This window comes from Aythya ferina (assembly GCF_964211825.1).
Source record: "Aythya ferina genome assembly, chromosome: 25".
Taxonomy (NCBI): domain Eukaryota; kingdom Metazoa; phylum Chordata; class Aves; order Anseriformes; family Anatidae; genus Aythya; species Aythya ferina.
Window position 1 is genome coordinate 4,962,140 of NC_140323.1, and position 18,922 is coordinate 4,981,061.

Genomic DNA, 18,922 nt, shown 5'->3' on the forward strand with positions numbered 1-18,922 from the left:
CTCCCTCCCCGCTCCCTGCCCCTCCCCACAGCCCCGCGCACCGCCCCGGCCGCTTCCTTCCCTCCCTCCCCTTCCCGCGGCGCTGCCCGTCGGGACTCGTAGTCCTGCGGCTGCCGGCCCCGGCCAGGTCCGGTCCCGAGCTGCTCCCCCCCCGGACCCGCTCCGCACCCCCCCGGCCCCGCTCCGCACCCCGCACCCCGCCCGTTGCTCCGCGCCCCGCTCCCGGCTCCGCGCCCGGCTCCCGGTTCCTCGCCCCGCACCCGGCTCCGCGCTCCCCCTGTTGCTCCTCGCCCCGTTTCCAGCTCTGCGCCCTGCTCCCGGTTCCGCTCCCACCTCCCGGTTCCGCACCCGGTTCCGCACCCGGCTCCGCACCCGGCTCCGGGCCCTCTCCAAGGCTCCGCGCTCCCCCTGTTGCTTCTCGCCCCGTTTCCAGCTCTGCGCCCTGCTCCCGGCTCCGCGCTCCCCCTGTTGCTCCGCGCCCCGTTCCCGGTTCCTCTCTCAGCCCCCGGTTCCGCACCCGGCTCCGCTCCCGGTTCCTCGCCCCGCACCCGGCTCCGCGCCCCCCCTGTTGCTCCGCGCCCTGCTCCGTGCCCCCTTCCCAGCTCCGCTCCATCTCCGCGCCCCGGCCCTTCTGCGCGCCCCCCGCGAAGCAGAACTCCCCCCGGGGCTGGGGATGATCCTTGGGGGGCTGGGGATGGTCCTGGGGGGGGCTCAGCCCCGGTGCAGGCGTCGGGGCAGGAGCACGGAGCTGCTGCTCTCACCTTCCCGGGGGCTTCGTGGGGAGCTTTTGGCCAGGGAAAAGCAAAGCAGAGCCGTGGCCAAGGGGTCCCTTTTTTTATTTTTTGGGGGGGGGGGGGGGCCACTCGGGACAGGTCGTGGCCATGGGGTCCCGTGGCAGCCCCCCCGGGACAGGCAGTTGGAGCGCTCACATCCAGCCGTGTCCCCGGGTTTGCTTTTTGCACTTTTGAAACCTCCCCAGGAGGCGATCGGTGGAGGAGCGAGGTTGGGTCCGGTTCAGGGTCCGGGTCCTGGAGATAGGAGCTGGGGAGGGTGGGGGGGGCCCAGCCTCGCAGCTGTGCTTTGAGGCAGGGTTAAAGTGTGCGCGGTGAGCTCAGGACCGGAGGGTTTGGGTGCCTGCACCCCTTCCCTGGCCCTGTGCCCACGCTGTCCCCGTCCTCGGGATGGAGAGGTCACCGGGGATGAATCTGGGGTTCAGGATAGGCCCAGTGGAGGGGAGGGTGTGGATGAGGCTGGGCACCCCGTCTGCTCCTCCCTCACGGCCTTTGCCTCGGCCCCTCCGCCACCGCAGCGCGGCTTCCCCGGCTCTCGGGGCGCCGTCACCCCAAGGCTGCTCCCTGCAGGACCCCCCCCTCTGCCCGGTGCCACCCGGCCGAGCCCCGCTGAGCGATGGAGGGGGACCCCGCGCTGCGCCTCCGCGTCTTCGACCTCAACTGCTGGTGAGTCCAGAGTCCGCCGGGGCTGCGGGGACGGAGACGGGGACAGCCACCCCAAGGGATGGGGACCTGGCCATGGGGCTACCTGCCTGCCCCCTTTATTTCGGGTTCGCACCACTGTCTCAGCCCCAAAAGGCTGTGAGGTGCTCGGCTGGGCAGTGCCCTTTGTCCCCACTCCCCACTTACACTCCCCCTTCTCCCACCAGGAAAGGGCCCCCCATTTCCACTCCATCTCGGGTGGGCATCTTCGCCTTGCAGGCAGGAAAATCTGTCCCCAAACAGGCTCCCTGCACGCCCCTCTTGTCCCCATGTCCCCACAAGGCCCTTTCTCCCTACCCTCCCTTTCCCCCCAGCTGCCTCCTGCCCCATATCATTACCAGCACCCTCTCCCCCCTCATTCTGTGTCCCCACATGCCCCAAACCCTCCCCAACCCCCCCGAGCTGTCACCGCCTGCCCCTCTCCACCAGGGCCATCCGCTACCTGAGCAAGCGGCGCCAGGAGCGCATCCGGCTCATCGGGGACAGGCTGTGCCAGGAGGGCTTCGACCTGGTGCTCCTGCAGGAGGTGAGGCCACGCGTGAGCTGAGCGCGCCCGGTCTCAGCCCCATGAGCCCAGGGGCTCCCGTCCTCCGCCCGTGCCGCTGTCCCGCAGGTATGGAGCGAGCAGGACTACAGTGACCTGAAGGCGAAGCTGGGAGGCTGCTGCCCGTACTCCCATTATTTTCGCAGGTGAGGGGGGCCAGGCTGCTCCCCTTTTTCCCCCCGGGTGTCCCCAGGGCTGTGCCAGGGGGGTTTGCCCCGTGGGGAGACCACGGTGCGGGTGCTGTTGGTGTCCTGGCCCCATGGCACCGGGGAGCGTGGCGCATGGGGACGCACGGCGGACCCCAGGGTAGAGGGAGGGAGATATGGGGAGGGGGCGCACGCTCACTGCACCCCCCGTCCCGCAGCGGTGTCATCGGCAGCGGGCTCTGCATCTTCTCCAAGTTCCCCATCCTGGACACGCTGCTCTACCAGTACTCGCTCAACGGTTACCCCTACATGGTGAGTGGGGTGGGGGGCACGCGGCACCCCCAGGACCCCACAGAGCCACGCCGGACCCCGTCTCTCCTCTTCCCTTCTTCCAGCTCCAGCACGGGGACTGGTTCTGCGGCAAGTCCGTGGGGCTCGCCGTCATTAACATCTCCGGGATCGTCTTCAACGTCTACGTCACCCACGTGAGCACCTCGGTGTGGGGGACACGAGTGGCCGCGTGGCCTTTGCTGTCCCCTCCCTGCGGCAATTTAATGAGATATTGCCTAGGGTGAGGGGGCTGCGTCCCAAAAGCCGGGCTGTGCAGTGGGGTGGGGGTCCTTTTGGTGGGGTCAGCCAGCAGCTACGGGATTTGAGAGACCCCCAAAGGGGCCGGGTGGGTTGTAGGGAGCCCTGGAGCTGCAGAGGGAGGTCACGGCCCCTTTGCCCCCCTGTTTTTGGCAGCTGCACGCTGAGTACTGCCGGGAGAAGGACGCCTACCTGCCGCACCGCGTGGTGCAAGCCTGGGAGCTGCTGCAGTTCATCCGGTGAGCGGCCGCGGACTGTGGCTGGGGGGTACTGGGGGGGTCCCAGTTTCCCCCCCACACCCCCCCGGGGTGTGGTGGGGGAGGCTGAGCCGGTGCCGTCCCTGCAGGCACACGGCGAAGGTGGCCGACGTGGTGCTGCTGGGGGGGGACCTGAACATGCACCCCCAAGACGTGGGCATCCGGCTGCTGCGCTGCTGGACGGGGCTGCGGGACGCCTTCACCGAGACCAAGCACTTCGAGGTGAGCGGCACGGGCTGAGCGGGGGGCTCGAGGGACACCCCCATGTCCGGGGGGGTCCTGGGCCATGCTGGGACATGGTGCTTGCTCGCAGGGCTGTGAAGACGGCTGCACCCTGATCCCCAACAACTGCTTCACCGTCAATTCAGAGCTGCAGCCCTTCCCGCTGGGCATCCGCATTGACTACATCCTCTACAAGGTGATGGGGACCCCCCCTGGGCTGGGATGGGGGGGTTACGGAGGGGGACACCTCCTGACCCCGCTGTGTCCCTGCCCAGGCTGGCTCCGGCTTCACGGTGAGGTGCGAGGAGCTGCAGACCACCACGGGGACGGCCCCGGGCACGGATATCCCCTACTCGGACCACGAGGCCGTGATGGCAACGCTGCACGTCCAGAGGACGGGGCAGGCAGCGGGTGTCACCCCCAGCACGGCCGGTAAGGAGGGGGGCACCCCCCCAGCACCCCCCTTTTTGGGGGATCCTGGTGAACAACCGACCAGGCGAGAGGTTGGTTCAAGACGGAGAGGAAATTTTGGGGATGCTTCCTCTTCCCAGCGCGTCCCCTTTTGGGGAGGGAGCTGGCGGAGGGGCGCGGGGATGGGGAGAAAAAAGGGTAGGGAGGGGGGTGCCGCTTTACTGAGCCCCCCCGCCTTGTCCCCGCAGTGCCGGCGCTGGTGGAGGTGCTGAGCGAGGCGCGGACCGAGGTGCGCGTGGGGCTGCAGGCGGCGCGGCGGCAGCGCTACTCCTCGGGCAGGATGGCCCTGCTGGCCCTGCTGCTGCTGCTGCTGCAGGCCGCGGCCGCGCTGGGCGCCCTGGCGGGGCTGGCGGAGGGGCAGCCCTTCCCCAAGCTGTCCTTCGCCCTGCTGGCCTTCCTCGCCCTCGGCGTCCTCCTCCTCGCCACCGGCCTCCACCTCTTCCACACCATCGAGGTGAAGATGCTGCAGGGCACCGAGGAGCAGATGCGGATGGCGCTGGGGGTGCTGCAGGAGCGCCCCGGACGCTCCTGACCGGGGGCTTGGGGGGGTTCATCCCCGGCCCCATCCTGACCCGGCTCAGACCCTTTTTTCTCCTTGACTTTGGGATTTTGGTGAGCAGTGCTGCGGCAGGCTCGGTAGCGCAGGTTCCACAGCCGCCTTCTGGGGTGGAATTAAGGTTTTGGGACAAAAGTTTTGCCCCCGTGGGAACCACGGTGGAGGCAGGCTTTAATTATCTTTTTTAATATGCCCTTTCTGTCTGGATGGACACCCCGGGGTGTGCGAGCACCTCGGCCTCCCCCTGCCCAGGACAGCCCCAGGGGCTCCCCCTGAGAGCTTTGGGCTACCCCAGCAGCCGGATTTGAGTCATAGAGAAAATAAAGGCGGTGTTTGAGCCCTAGGGCCGCATCTGGGAGGCTTTATTCAAAGGGAGGGGGCTTGCAGCAGGGCCAAACGAAATGCAGCCGGGAAGGTGTGGGGGCACGGGAGGAACCTTTGGGTGAGGGCGGCCACGGAGGAGCCCGCACCCAGCAGCCCTATGACAGCCCAACACAGCCGGGGACTGCAGAAAGCACCGTGTCAGCAGGGGGAACGGCCCTGCAGCACCTGGAGACTCCTTAAAGGTCCGAGAGATCGGTGCGAAGGGCACTTTGGCATCGGCAAGCAGGAAGAGCCCCAAAGGGGCAAGGAGGAAACAGCCACCAGCGGCTCTTGTCCTCTGTGTCACACGCACCTGGTGCCAGCCCTGGGCAAAATCCACCGGGAGAGCGGCTGGTTAAATGTCCCCGTCCCCCTAAAGTCACGTGGAGGTTTGTGACCCTGGTTTCCTGCAGGGGATGGGGACGGTGGCACCCAAAAGCAGAGATGCTGTGTGCTCAGCCCGCTCTGGCCGTTGCTGGTCCCAATTGTAGAGCCAGATGTGTCGGGCTGGGATGGATGTCCTGGGTTGGGATGGATGTCCCAGACTGGGATGGATGTTCGAGGTTGGGATGGACGTCCCAGGTTGAGGTGGATGACCTGAGCTGGGATGGATGTCCCTGGTTGGGATGGATATCCTGGGACAGGATGGATGTTCCACATTGGGATGGGTGTCCCGGGATGGGACGGATGTCCTCTGGTGGCTTCCCAGGGCTGCTCCTGATGCTGCCCCTCCACACCTGGCACCTCCGCTGAGCTCTCCCTGTGGTGGCCGTGGTCACGTCCTCACTGCCAGGAGCGAAGTCCTTTGGGGCCTGGGAGGGCCAAGGCACAGGGCAGGCTGGGTGCCACTGGGGACCCCACACCCACCGGGACCAGGCACAGCCTGTCCCGAAGAAGCAGCAGCACAGCTCGAGCACGAGGGGCTCTGCAGGACCAAAAGCTTCCGATGCCGCTGGCTGGGTCTGGGCAGCATCCTCCTCGCAGGGGTCACATCCATGGGATCTCCAGCGCCGGGCGAGACCCCAATAACCCATGTTTTGTTTTGTTTTGCTTTTTTTTCTCCTCTAGCAAGCTCTGTGCAGAGCCACTGCAGCCCACGCGTTTCATGCCCCCTGCAAATTCCGTTTCCAAGCAAGCGCAAGGCGAAGGCGCTCCAGCCGCACGCGGGGACGCCCTCTCCGCGCCCCAGAGCCGGGGGGTGCTCCTCGGTGCCACCCCCGCCTGCATCCACCAGCGGGTCTGGCCCCTCCGCAGCAGCTTTTGGCAAGCGGGGACCTGGCTTTGCCACGGCAGCAGCTGCCCGCGAGGCAGCTCAGGGCGGTGGTCGGCCGGGGGGGGGGTCTGCTCGTGCCCCCCCCGGGAGGAGCCGGGGGGTCGGTCAGGCGTGCAGCTCGCTGAGCCGCTTCTCCTCCTGCATCTGGATGAGGGCGTTGCGCTTGTTCACCACGTCCAGCAGCTGCGCCAGGGTCTCCTTCTCGGCCACGCAGTCTTCGGCTGTCTTCAGGGCTTCTGCGGGAGCAGGGGGCTGCAGTGGGGCCGAGGTGGGGGGGTCCCAAGCCTGGCCCCGCTCCCCCCCCATCCCGCACGGGCGCTTACCCTCCTTTTCCATGTACCAGCGCAGCTTCTGGTCCAGCTGCCACTGCTGCTCCTCCAGCTTCAGCTCCTGTACCCTGCGGGGAGGGAAGGGTGGGGGGGTTCTGGGCATGGGGTCGGGGATTTGGGGGGGGGGTCCCAGGCAGCCTTTATCTCCCCCGGCCTTACGCAATCATGAGGTCTGACTCCTCGGACATGAGGCTGTTCTTCTTCTGCACCAGGTACAGCAGCTGGTTCATCCACTGCGTCTTCTGGTCGGCCGGGCTGCCTGTGGGGCAGCAAGGGGGGGATGAGTGGGGTGCAGACCCCAACCTTGGGCACCACGGGGGCCCCGGCGCCCTGTCCTTACCTCCCTCATCCCGGAGGAACTTCTCCAGCTTGATGCCCTGCTGCTCCAGCTCGCGGAAGGTCACTTCGATCTCCTCCAGCCGCCTCTGGATGGCCTGCGAGGGGAGGGTGGCAATCAAACGAGATCCGGAGCATCCCGGTGTATGGGATGGGGATGGGATGGGGATGGGATAGGGACCTGGCTCAGCCCACCAGGGCTACCTGTGCTTTGCAGAACCGCTTCATCTGTGCCTCCCGCACCCGGCGGGGCAGCGTGCGCTTGCAGGTGGCGTACTTCAGGTCCCCAAGGATCGGGCACTGCAAAGGGACGCAGGGGGTCAGGCAGGGCCGGCCCCAAAATCTCGGCATCACACCAGTGAGAGCCCAGTGGGGTCACTGCTGTTTGGGGACAGCACTCACAGACTCCCCTATGGTGCCCAGGTCCAGGCCTTCCTCCTCCTCTGCCCCCTCCTCCTCCTCCTCTTCCTCGCTGTCACTCTCCTCTGAATCTGCACCCCCCAAAAAAAATAAGAGCTGTTTCAGGCCGCCCGGCAGCAGTGGGGCATGGCAGGGTGCAGGAGGGCCCCAGAGATCCCAGCAGGCAGCCACCCACCTTCCTCCATGTCCACCTCGTGGTCCTCCTCCTCCTCCTCCTCCCAGGCAGCCAGCCCCGGCCACAGGGCAGGCAGGGCCTCGGGCGCCGCTTGCAGCCGCAGCCGGGCTGGTTTTGGGGGCGCCTCGGCCTCAGCATCCCCGGTGAGGCTCAGTGTAGACAGGCTGAGCTTCTCCAGGGGCGAGAGGACGATCTTCCTCCTGCCTCCTCCCTCCTCAGCCTCCTCTGCCTCCCGTTGGGGCTCTGCGCCGGGACCCTCGTCCTCCTCCGGGACATCGTCCGGCCCCGAGGGTGCCACCTCCTGCTCCTCCACCTCTCCGGTGTCCGCAGCATCCTCCTCCACCCCGGGTTCTTCCCCCAGCTCTGGGGTTGCCAGCGGGGACTGTGGGCACTCGAGCACCTCCTCGCCCTCAGGGGACGCACAGGGGCTCTCAGCGTCCGAAAACGTGGGGTTGGCATTGACATCCTAGGGCAAAGCCAGGGGTGGTGCACCGTGGGGCCAGAACGAGCAGCCACCCCTCTCCAAAATTTCTGGGGCCCGATTTCACCTATGGGGATTTACGGCTACTTACCCCATCGGGCAGCACCGGGGGCTCACTGGGGGGCATATCCATACCGGGGGCGTTGGGGTCGTGAAGCAAGCAGTAAAAATGACCTGGAGCGGGGGCACGAGTGTGTGACGAGCGAGTGAAGAGATTGCAGAGCAGAAAGCCACCCATCCCCAGCACCTCATCCCAAGAACCCCGTCCCCAAGCCCTGCTCACCGTCCTCCTCGTGGAAGGCGTAGTCGCCCAGGCGCAGCGTGGCCCCGCACTGCCAGCACTGGAAGCAGCCGCGGTGGAAGAAGTGCCCCTCGGCGCTGGCCCTCTCCAGGATGTAGACGCGCCGGCCACAGAAGTAGCAGGCGTCGCTGCTCTCCCCACGGGACGGCGGCTGCGGGAGGAGAGGGAGGGTTGTGGGGGCACGGGGTGACGGCACCCACCCGGCCCCGGGGCTTTGCGGGCGCCGGGGAGGGGGGCATGGGGTTTTGCCCCCCTCTCTGCTCGCTGCTGGCACCACGCAGGGAGCGGCAGGACTCGGCTCCGGAAAACCAGTTGGGTCAGGAAACTCGCTGGGAGGAGCAGCCAGCCCGTGGGCGGCCGCTTGCGCAGCGCCGGTCCCAGCCCTTGGCTCGTGCCCATGTGCAGGAGGAGCCGCGGTGCCACCACCCCCCCGTGCCCACCCCGAGGGTCCCCTCCCCGGGGCAAAGCGAGGACCAACCTGCACGGGGTCCGCGGTGGCGGCTGGTGGCTTGCTGTGGTCACCATCCAGAGGGTCTCCATACAGTGCTGCGTCCACCTAAGAGCGTGCCAAGGTGGGGGGGTCAGCACCCGTTGTCCCCCCGTGGGTTGCACCCCCCAGAGCATCCCTCGTGGTGCGCGGTGCGGACCCACCTCGGCGTCCCTGTGGATCTTTTTGGCCTCGGGGTCCTTCTGGGCGCTCTCCTGCCGACACAAACGGGGGGCTCGGAGCTGGGGGGGCACGGCCGTGGGGTGCCACGAGGGGCTGGGGGGTGCTGGGGTGCTCACCTGGGCACGTTTGTGGGTCAGGGTGCGGCTCTTCTGCAGCTTGCTGAGGAAGAGGATGGCGCCCCTCGTGCCGCGCGGGGACATCGGCTTCTTGCTGACCTCCGCCGACGCTGCGCAGAGGGGACGTGCTGGGGACGCACCCTGACAGCGGGCAGCATCCAGCCGGCCCCGGGGGGGGGCTGAGGGTGGGATAAACCCCCCCGAAATCCCTCACCTGGAGAAGGTTTGAAGGCTTCATAGAACTGGCTGAGGTAGGTGATGAGGCCCAGGCGGTCAGGCTCCGCCATCGAGGCCATTTCGGTGCTGGAGAGGACGGGTTGGATGCCCAGCTCCTGCTCCGCCGTGTCCAGCATCAGCTGGTGGATCCCGACGGGATCCTGGGGGTCCACGGCGTGGAAATCCCTGCGGGGAGGGTGGGCGCCGTCAGGGTGGGCTCTGCAGGTCGGGGGTCCCGGGGGCCGGGCACTCACACCAGGTCGGGGCGGAATCGGTGGATGAGGGCGCAGAGAGCCAAGCCGCTGGTCCAGGAGCTGGTGAAGTCGGTGACCTCCACGCCGCGGTACCCGGCCGTGCTGGCCTGGCACCACCGCAGCAGCTCCTCGTAGGCGTCTCCGGAGACAGCTGGGGAGGCAGCACACGCGTCCCCATCCCACCCCGGGGACACCCCCTCTGCAAAGCCCCCCTCCCTCAGCTTTAAATGCAGCCCCCTGGGGACCGCCCCCGTGCAACCTCCCCACCCCAAAGCCCAAGGAGCAGGTTGGTGAAGCACCCGTGGGTGTTTCATGGCTCGGCACCAGAAGGAAGGGGACACCTCCTGCTGTTGGAGAAGGCAGCGGGGGGGCCGTGTCCCCACGGGGGTAGAAGGGACGGATACGAGTGGTGCCACCAGGATGGAGACGCGGGCGGTGCTGGGAGGAGCGCAGCGGGTGGCTGGGCACCAGCCAGGGCTCCGGCACGAGAGGAGGAGGATGGGGAGGGGAATCAGGGCAGGAGCCGCTCCACCGTGGGCTGCCAGGGGGGTCCTGGTGGCGGGGAGGGGCTGGGGCAGGACCGATCGCTCCTACCGGTGCTGAGCCGTTTGTCTCTCCTCTTCTTGTGGTCCACCTCCACCGTGCCCACGAGGTAGAGGTCCCGGACCTGCCAGCGGGGACACGCAGGTCACCAACCACACCGAGATGTTGGCACCGTGCCGGGAGGTGGCCTTGGTGAGGAGGACACCCAGACCCCCCCCTCTGGCTCCCAGCACCTCCCCAGCACCACCTGCATCCCCAACGGGAAATGCGTTACGCTCCCTGGGGACCTGCAGCCTCAGCCTGACACCCCTGGGGGACAGGGGACCTCATAAACCGGTGTCACCCGCTGTCACCCAGCCCCCGATGGGGGTTAAGCAGGATGGCCGCTCTCCTCCGTGCCCGAGTGGGGCTGGGAAGCAGAGACCCGGGGCTCTGCACCCCAAAAAAAAGCTCGGGGCCGGGTACCTGGTTGGCTTTGATGGCGTGCAGGTTGATGTTGGGGTAGCGCGTGGCGGGGTCGATGCTGTACTGGCTGACGTTCTTGTTGGTGTTGTCCGGGGAGGTTTGTGAAAGGTGCTGGTAGATGCTTTCCCTGGGCGTGAGGGAACAACGCTGGGTGCCACCGCGGGGACACGGCCCCTTTATGGCCACCCCACCGAGGAGACAGAAATCCTGATTTGGGATCAGCCCAGCCAGGCTGGGGGGGGGGCTCTCACCTCTCGGCCAGCACCTCCAGCGGGGGGGTCCCGGCCGCCCACCGCCGCACCATCCACGCCGCGTCGAAGGCGGCCAGGAAGCCCCTGGCCACACCGGTGCCCAGAGGCCAGAAGGGCTGCGGAGAAAAAGGTGAGAGAGGGACGGGGCTGGAGAAAGGGACGGGGCTGGAGAGAGGGACGGGGCTGGAGCCACGCAGCCGGTCGGGGCGGCTGGGAGGAGGCGCGGAGCTGCCGGGCTTGGCCGGAGATGAAAGCGGGGAGAGACAGCGAGACGCGCGGGGAGCGGACGGACAGACGTCTCCTCCCCAGCCCCACGGCTGCAGCCAGACGCTGCCACCGATGCAGTCACGTCTGGGGAGGAGCCGGGCTGCTCCTCCACCCCGAAAATCTCCGGTGGGGATGCAGAAGGGACGACCCCATCCCCACCAAAGCGTCCCGCTACCGGGCACCCCAAATGCTTCCGCTGTTGGGGAACATGCCCGTGGGGACGGGGGCAAGAAGCACTCAGGGATGGGGAACACAGCACAATAAATGCATCAGGCAGCCCTCGCTGGGAAAGGGGAAACTGAGGCACGGCCCTCACCTCCACCAAGCAGTCGCCCACCAGCCCCAGCAGCAGGCGCGCCCCGTTGTGCTCCCGCACCAGCGCCGCGTTCTCGGAGCGGGTCATGCAGGTGAAGTCGAACATGTCGACGTCGGGCAGGGCCCGGTGGTTGAGGGCGAACTCCAGCTCGGGCAGGCGGTAGTTGGTGGAGAAGTTGGCGGCTTCCTTGGCGTAGCTGAGGAGGGCGTCCCGGTTCACGTTCTCGTCGGCCAGGAGGCTCTCGATGTCCGGTTTGTCCTGCGGGGACGGGGATGGGGACGGGGTGAATGCGGCCAGGCTGCGGGCGGTGGCGTTTGTCCCCCAGCCCAGGGGGACGGGCAGCTCCTGGGGCTGGATCCTGCCCGCCTCACCTGCAGGATGACCCCCTTCTTGAGCAGGCTCTGCTTCTTGGCCGTCATGACGAAGTAGTGAGTGTCGTCCTTGTAGTAGACGATGTTTTCCAGGTCGATACCTGCCGATGGGGAAGGGGCTGAGCGGAGCCGCGTGGGGCCACCAAGCATCCCCTGAGTGGGGGCACCGTGTGGGGACACGCATCCCACCCCGGGGGGGACATCCTGGGTGCACCGGGGGATAAAAGGGAACCCCCAGGGTCTCCATCACCGCTTGGGGCCCACCGACCTGTTTTGTTGTAGAGGTTTTGGAAGAACTTCTGGTTGTAGATCCGCGCCACGCCGCTGATCTCCGACACCTCCACCTCGGCCCGGCTGTGGCGGTTGACGAAGTTGGTGGTGATGCCGATGGCCACCTTCCCCCGCGTCTCCTTCCTCTTGAACCCCTCGGGGACGAACTTGCCACCACCGGCCGAGATGAGGACGTCGAACTCGTAGTGGCTGAGGGGAGAGGAGCTGGGCTGCAGCACAGCCCGCCAGCCGCCTGCGGAGAGGGGGGGGTCACGGCGTGGGGCTGGGCTTTTGGGGGCACCATTTGCGCCTCGTCCCCTCCCCGGAGGGCTCAGAGCCACCGCCGCAGCCCTGTCCTTGTCCCCGGGGATGCCACCGGTGCCTTACCCTGGCCGTCCCCCCTGCCGGCGGGGGGCAGGAGGTCCTTGAACTGCACGTTGATGTGCACCTCCACGCCCAGCAGCAGGGCCACCTTCAGCAGGATGAGCTGCAGCTGACGGATGCCTGCGGGGGGGACAGAAAGCACCGGGAGCTGCGCCCACATCCGCGTGTCCCCCGCCCCGGTCCCCGGGGAGCCCCCAGCACCCGACTCACTGATGTGATCCAGCGTGCCGGTGCAGAAGCGCCCGTAAAACTTCTTGGCCCCCAGCGCCCGCAGGTCGTGGATGGTGAAGGGCCAGAGGTGCAGGACGTTGTTGCGGGAGAAGGCGTCGCGCTTCTCCACCAGCACCACGCGCGCGCCCAGCAGCGCCAGCTCGATGGCCACCCGCAGCCCGCAGGGGCCAGCCCCCACCACCAGGCACTGCGGAGGGGACGGGCGGTGGGATGGGGGCAAATCTCGGGGCTCAGCATCTCCCCCCTTCCCCGTCCCAGTGCAGGATCCGGCCCTTCCCGCTCCCTTTTCTTGCTCCCCGGTGCTGCTCCTTGCAAAGTGGGGGCCCTGCGGGGTGAACCTCCCGCCACCCCCCCCCGGCTGAACCTTTGCACGGTGGCGATTTGCAACGGCAGCAATTCAGTGCTGGCCGAGATAAGGCGCCCACGCTTCCCCTCTGCAGCAGATGGGGAACGGGGAAATTTTCACCAGCATCGGGCTCTGAAGTTTGAAGTGCCGCCAGCCGGGAGGTGACAGCAGGGACAAAAGCTGTCAGCCCTTGGAAGGGCAGGAGGGGAATCCCCAGCCCCAGGGGGACACCCGGTGCTGGCACCCTAAGGGCACAGCATGTCCCTTGGCCCCTTCACGCCACGGAGAGGCAGCAGGGCTAACGAACAACCCCAGCAGCACCCCAAAGGGCACATCCCACATCCTCAGTGTGCAAGTGAGGACGTCCCAGTGGATGCCCTCACCCCAGGGACGTGGCACAGGGCACGGAGGGACCCAAACCCACACCCCATGGCCAGCGGTACCTTGGTGTTGGCGCACGCCGTGCCTTGGTCGTAGTCCTTGTGCCCGGCTTTCTTATCCAGCTTGCTCCACAGGGCCTTGGCGTTCCAGTAGTTGAGGCCAGCCTTGAGGCCGTGGTAGAGCTGCAGCCCGCTGCCCTGCAGCCCCAGCTGCTGGCACAGCTCCTCGAAGCAGCTCAGCACCTCCTGGCACTGCCCGGCCCGCAGGAAGCTCTCGAACAGGGCATGGGCCGGGTTGGCCGGCTCGCCATCCGGCACGCTCATCCTGCCTCAGCTGGCAGCCTGGTGGGACAGCGGGGGTAAGCAGGGACAGCAGGGACAGTGGGGACAAGCAGGGGACCCCCTGAGCCCCCATCCTTCCCAGGGATGCTGCAGGACCTGGTGTCTCGGCGCGAGGTTTCCCAGCGGGTGCTGCAGCCGTCGCGGACCCCGCGGCGATTTGGGTGAGGGGGACGCCGAAATCTGTCCTCTTTCTGACAGCGCCTGGCTCAGCCTCCTCTGGGTGCTGCACCCAGCGAGCCACGGTGTCACCCTGCAGCGGGTGACGTCAGGGGAGGGGACGGGGACGGCTGCGGGTGGCGAGCGGCTTCCTCTGTGCTGCGTGTACCTGCAGCGAGCGAGAGCAGAGCGGGGACGTTTGGAGCAACGAGGCCACTTCCTTCCTCCTCACAACGGGGCAGCCAAAGGGGGCCCCGGCTGCCAGGACAAACCGCAGGGCCCCAGTTTAGCAGCTGCCCCAAAAAGCAGCAAAGCCCGGCTGCTCAGCACCCACGGGGCAGGAAGGAGCAGGATGGGTTTTGCAAAGCAGCGAGGGGAGATTCGCGCCCACCTCCGCCTCTGCTGCCCCGGCGGGGCGGAAGCTGCCAGCCTCGAGGCATGCAGAGACGAGCAGGGAGGAAGCAACGAGGGGGGGAAATAAAAAATAAGCAAACCACGGCACCGATGGCCCCGGCAGTCATCTCCTCTGCGAGAGCCGGGGTGCAGAGCATCCCCCAGACCCTCCCCGTGCCCAGCTTCTCCCCGTGCGCTCCCTGCAGCCGCCAAGCACCCGGCGCCGTCCCCAAGCCCCGGTGCCACCGCAAGCCGAGCACCATCCCGTGCCACCTTGTCCTGGCACAGCCCGCAGCACGAAGCTTTGCCCTCTCCAGCCAGCCCCAAACCCCGGGGGCTGGGAAATCCTCGCCAAACCCCGGGGCTGGGAAAAACCTCCCCAGCCCCGCAGAGCAGCCGGCCAAGGCAGCGAGGAGGAGCAGCCCGGTGAAAAGTCTCGCCCAGGAGCCGCCGCGCTCCTACCTTTGAACCATTGAGCTTTGCCCTCACGTGGAGCTCCCCGAAGGCAGCGGCCGGCCCCACGGCTCTGCAGCGAGGTGCTGGAGGGGGGGAAGGACACCGCAGCCGAGCCGCGCTGCCTTCGGCAGGGCAGGGAGAGGCGTTTTGGCACTGGAGAGCCCGAATTCCAGCTGGGTTTCAAGCCCGGTCTCTTTCCAGCAGTGCCTCAGAGGACGCAAAGTGGTTGTGCACCTCCCGAGCATCACAAACAGGAAACCTCAGCATTTTAACCTCTTCCTGCCTGGGCAGACACAAGGACGAAGCAGCCAGCTGGGCTGGAGCAGGTGCCCACGGGTCCCCAGGGTGGCGGCGCGGGGACGAAGGGCACAAGCCACGCGTTCGTGGCAGCGGGGGCAGGTTTCTGAGCATCCCCCGCACGGTGCCAGGGGGAAATAAGGAGCAGAAAAACCTGGGGAAACTGAGGCAGCGCTGCCAACCTGACCGGAGCAGGCAGGCACGCCAGCCCACAGCTTCCTTCCCTCCTCCTCCCCAGGAGGCTGTTCCGGGCGCTGCGGCTTTTCCCCGGGGAGCTCACACCGCCGCAGGCACGGGGCAGGATGGGGGCCATAAAGCACCCACGCTGGGAGCACCCCTTCCATTTCCACCCCTCGGTTCCCCCCCTGGGACGGGAGCTCCCCGTGCCAAGGAACTTTTCCAGCCCCGGCGCTTTGGGCTCGGCGAGGCAGCCCGGAGGAGGCAGAACAAGCAGCCTTGTGTTACGCTGAGTTTCCTACGGAAGCGATGCTCGGGCTGGCGCTCTGCGTCCCCTCTGGCATGCCTGAACCCCCCCCACGATAATTTCAAGCAAGGGCAGAAACCTCCCCGGATACTCAGCTCCTGCAGATCTGCTGCAAATAATGAGCCTGCAGCCCGCAGGGGCTGGTGCCAACCGGGGAGGGGGGCACGGTGCTGAGCCTGCTGCCCCCCAGCTCTGCTCTCCCCACGCCCCAGTGTGACTGCTTTTTGCATTTCTGCCTTCAAAACCGCCCCGGCGAGGCAGAGGGAGGAGGTGGGGGTTGCAGCCAGCCCTGACTCAGCTCGTGGTGGCTCCGGTTGGGGCGGCTGCAGAAACGCAGCCCTCGGGGACGTCACCCGGGGCCGGGGCACGCGGAGCAACCCCACAGCAGGGGTGCCCCGCTTCGCTTACGGGGTCACCCCCCCACCTTGTCCTCTCCCGCTAGGAAAAGGCAGGGAAGCTGCTGTGGGGTTTCTGGGCTGCCAGCAAACCAGACGTGTCCTCCAGGCACATGGAAAGAGGGTGGGAAAGGACACGGGGCCGCGGTGAGCTAATGCGTGCTGGGAGGGTTTCCAGCAGCAGCAGCAGATTCCCTTGCAGCTGGGCCTCTCCCCTCGCTGGTGAGCGGGCTCCCAGCACGGACCGGGCTGCTCTGGATTTGGGATCCAGCCCGGAGAGCCCAGGGTCAGGCTGCTCAGCCCAGCCTGGACCTCGGGAAGGTCCTTCCAGGGTCTCAAGGTCGACCAAAAATGCCATGGGTGGGATGGAGCAGCTCTCGGGACCACGCAATGGGGCAGCCCCAAATCCTGGTTTTGGGGCATTGCACTGCTGCTGGAAGGGACCCCAAACTCCTGGTTTTGGCAACTGGTCCCATCGCACTGCTGCTGGAAGGGGTAAAGGCAGCGGGCAGTGCTCTTCCCATCCCCGGCACCGTGCTCAGGGGGAGCAGCGCCCTCCTCCCCGGCATGCCTTCGGGCAGGGAGATGGCCCCAGCCAACGCCCAGAAGCCAGCCCTTATCTGGCCCTGCTTTAATCCTTGCAGGAAGGAGAAAAATCAGGCGGCTGCTCCAGCTGGGGCCGGGTCGGTGGGTGTGTGGGCACGTCCTGGCCAAACCCTTGGCTCGTGGCAGCTCCGGGCACTGCAGCAGTGCCCGAGCCCCCCTCGTTCCCCGGGGTGCAGCTGCTGGGAGAAGGGTGAAGGACGGGGGCAGACCCATCACTGGTCACAGCGAGGGGCTGGCTGCTGCAAAAAAAAATCCCTGGGAAGCTTGTGCTGAAAGCACTGGGGTACCGAAATCCCCAAGGTACCAAAATCCCCAGGGTACCAACCACGGGCAGGTCCCAGCTGCGGCTCCTGTGGCCACCGCCAGCAGCAGCGCGCCCTTCTCGGGGCATTTTGGCACCGTCCTTTGCAGGGGATCCCCAAAACCACAGCCCAGCCCCGTCAGACGTGGCTCCGGGGGTGTCACTCCCCCAGCCTTTGAGCTGCTCGGCGCCAGGGGCTCGCCTTCATCCCCCCGCTCAGCGCCACCCCCTCGGGGCGCGCAGAAGGAGCCTCCTGCAGCCGAGCCGTGCTCGGGAGGAAGTCAGCGAGCAGCCAGCCCTGGTGTCTCTTTCCTCCTCCTCCTGCTTCTCCTTCATCTCCAGCCCCAGCTGTCCCCGTGGGGCCATCTGACCGCGGCCAAGGGTACGGGGACAGCTCTGTCCCTCTCCTTGACGCAGTTTCGCACCGACAGACGTTTCCGGGAAGCCTCTCGCTTGGGCTGGGCAAAAATAACTCAGCCCGGCCTCTGCTCCGGCCTCCTGCTGCTGGGGATGCTCTGCCTGCGGAGCAGCAGCAGCTGTGCCTTGGGGGGACGGCGGGCTCGTGAAGCCCGGGGGCTCTGCACCCCAAAAATTGGGGCTGGGACCACCAGGGATGGGGACGCAACAGGGGGTGGAGGGAGATGGAGCAGAGGCTCACACGGAGCATCCTCCTGGGATGGGGGAAGCCCCTGTCCCTTTGCAAAGCTCTTCCTGCTCGGTGCTGGGAGCACTGGTGCTACTGGGGAAGGGTCCAGGAGGGGGGGGGCTGCTCCCTTTGCCCTCTGCCCCGTGGTGGCAGAGCCGAGGGGCTGCAAACGAGGACTGGGGGGGACCCTGCTGCCCCTGGGGACACTCAGAGGGGCTTCATGGAGACCCCTCGGGGGGACACAAAGCGCCCCCACCGCCACCGAGCAGCCCCAAAAGGCACCCTGGGGACCGCTGCTGGTGCACCCCCCAAGTGCGCGCCCCCACCCCAAAATCACCCCTCGGGGGTTCAGCAACTGGCAGAGCGATGCTGGTGGATGGGATGTCCCTTGGGAAGGGGACATTGGGGTGCTCCCCTCCCCTCCTCCCCCGGGGATGCTCTGCCCGTCCCCTCCCCACTCACCTCCAGGGCTCCGCGCTCGGGGAAACTGAGGCAAAAAAAAAAACAAAACACGGGGCCGGGGGCGGGCAGGAAGGGGCTGCCCCGTCCCCTCCTCTCTCCTCCCGCTTCCCTGGCCTCTTCCTCCTCCTCCTCCTCTTCCTCCCCCTCCCCACCGCGGGTCCGGGCTGCTGGAAGGCGGCGCTGGGAACAGCCCAGCCGAGGAGAGGAGGGGCAGGGCGGCCGCGGGGGCTGCCCGGCTTTGTGCTGCTGCTTTTTTTATTTTTTTTTTTTACGATTATTTATTTATTTTTAGCTGCAAGCGTGGGTTTTGAGTGCAGCTGCGGAGGCTGCAGCGCCGGAGCTCCTTCCTCCTCCTCCTCCTCCTCTTCCTCCCTCCCCTCCCCAGCCTGGGGGTCCCAGCCCCGCGCTGGCGCAGGGATGCGCAGCGCGACCCCTGCCGCGTTTTTGACTTCTGGGCTGAGAAAGCAGCCTTTTGGCAAAGCGAAACACAAGATTCCGCCGCTGAAACACACCGTTTCGCTTCCCATCCCCTACTTCCCTCCTGCCCCCAGAAATAGAGCCTGGGAACCAGGTCCTGCTCCGCGCAGGGGGACGTGCTCAGCCTCGTCCCCAAACGAGCCCCCCCGCGTCCCCGAGCGCTGCTGCCCTTGGGGAAACTTTGGGGACAAATTTTCCACCTTGGGCAAAGGATCCCAGGGGGGTGACCGTACCTTGGGGCAGAGGATGGAACCGCTGGGTCACCGAAGGTTGCTCCTGGCCGGGTGTTTTGGGGGATTTGTCCAGCGGTGGCCTCCTCGGGGTGCTGCTGGCCGCTTGCCCCATACTGGGGCAAGCAGCTGGGCGAAGGGGCTCGCGGGGCGGTGACGCAGGGTGACAACCTGCCACGAGGCTGCGGTGACTCAGGGACACGGGGCGAGCTGGCACACGGAGCCGGGGCTACGTCGGCAACCTGTGAGTCACTCGCGGCGCTGCCTGCGGCCACGGGGACGCAAGACGGCCGGCCCAACACCTCCATCCCTCCTCCCCACAGCCCTTTGGGGTGTCCTCACGGGGGTCCTGGTGCAGGACCCTCACCCACAGCCTCCCCATAACCAGACTGGGGTGTTTTGAGCCCCACAACCCCGTGCAAATCCCCCGGGTGCAGGCACGGCGGAGCCCACCCGTGGCTCGGAGGCGCGAGAGGCTGGGGCGGACACGGAAATGGGGCGGCTGCGGAAAGCTGGGCACTTTTCCCAGGCACGGGAGCTGTCGGAAACAGCTCCCTCTGTTTGCAAGCCCTTCCTGGCGCTACGAACACGGCTCGCCGCTCCTCGGCTCCTTCCAGGCGCAGTTTTTTTTTCCCCCGGGGG

The 18,922-nt window shown here is 67.2% G+C and overlaps 2 protein-coding genes across 9 annotated transcripts; one reads left to right on the forward strand and one right to left on the reverse strand.

Annotated features, from left to right (window-relative positions):
* Positions 1-91: 91 nt before the first annotated feature.
* Positions 92-4,620, forward strand: SMPD2 (sphingomyelin phosphodiesterase 2). 3 transcript variants are annotated; one of them, XM_084497968.1, is made up of 11 exons: positions 92-127; positions 1,362-1,457; positions 1,923-2,019; positions 2,107-2,183; positions 2,402-2,495; positions 2,579-2,668; positions 2,928-3,010; positions 3,118-3,250; positions 3,342-3,446; positions 3,526-3,682; positions 3,910-4,620. In XM_084497968.1, exons 2-11 carry the CDS (start codon positions 1,408-1,410, stop codon positions 4,251-4,253), a joined length of 1,230 nt encoding a protein of 409 aa, XP_084354094.1. In that variant the 5' UTR covers positions 92-127; positions 1,362-1,407; the 3' UTR covers positions 4,254-4,620. The 3 variants fall into 3 exon arrangements, with proteins under 3 accessions (XP_084354094.1, XP_084354093.1, XP_084354092.1); XM_084497967.1 differs by having other exon boundaries at positions 95-127; positions 1,310-1,457; XM_084497966.1 differs by lacking the exon at positions 92-127 and having other exon boundaries at positions 1,073-1,457.
* Positions 4,610-18,780, reverse strand: MICAL1 (microtubule associated monooxygenase, calponin and LIM domain containing 1). 6 transcript variants are annotated; one of them, XM_084497943.1, is made up of 26 exons: positions 18,284-18,779; positions 14,389-14,661; positions 13,474-13,702; positions 13,099-13,377; positions 12,289-12,496; positions 12,082-12,198; positions 11,693-11,947; positions 11,425-11,525; positions 11,054-11,311; positions 10,471-10,586; positions 10,220-10,346; positions 9,806-9,878; positions 9,212-9,362; positions 8,956-9,143; positions 8,742-8,851; positions 8,607-8,657; positions 8,434-8,511; positions 7,938-8,106; positions 7,746-7,828; positions 7,174-7,639; positions 6,981-7,069; positions 6,783-6,878; positions 6,583-6,676; positions 6,402-6,501; positions 6,237-6,310; positions 4,610-6,149 (listed from the first exon to the last, which is right to left on the reverse strand). In XM_084497943.1, exons 4-26 carry the CDS (start codon positions 13,357-13,359, stop codon positions 6,019-6,021), a joined length of 3,396 nt encoding a protein of 1,131 aa, XP_084354069.1. In that variant the 5' UTR covers positions 13,360-13,377; positions 13,474-13,702; positions 14,389-14,661; positions 18,284-18,779; the 3' UTR covers positions 4,610-6,018. The 6 variants fall into 6 exon arrangements, with proteins under 6 accessions (XP_084354069.1, XP_084354067.1, XP_084354068.1 ...); XM_084497941.1 differs by having other exon boundaries at positions 14,389-14,665; XM_084497942.1 differs by lacking the exon at positions 18,284-18,779 and adding an exon at positions 17,574-17,711 and having other exon boundaries at positions 14,389-14,665.
* Positions 18,781-18,922: the final 142 nt, after the last annotated feature.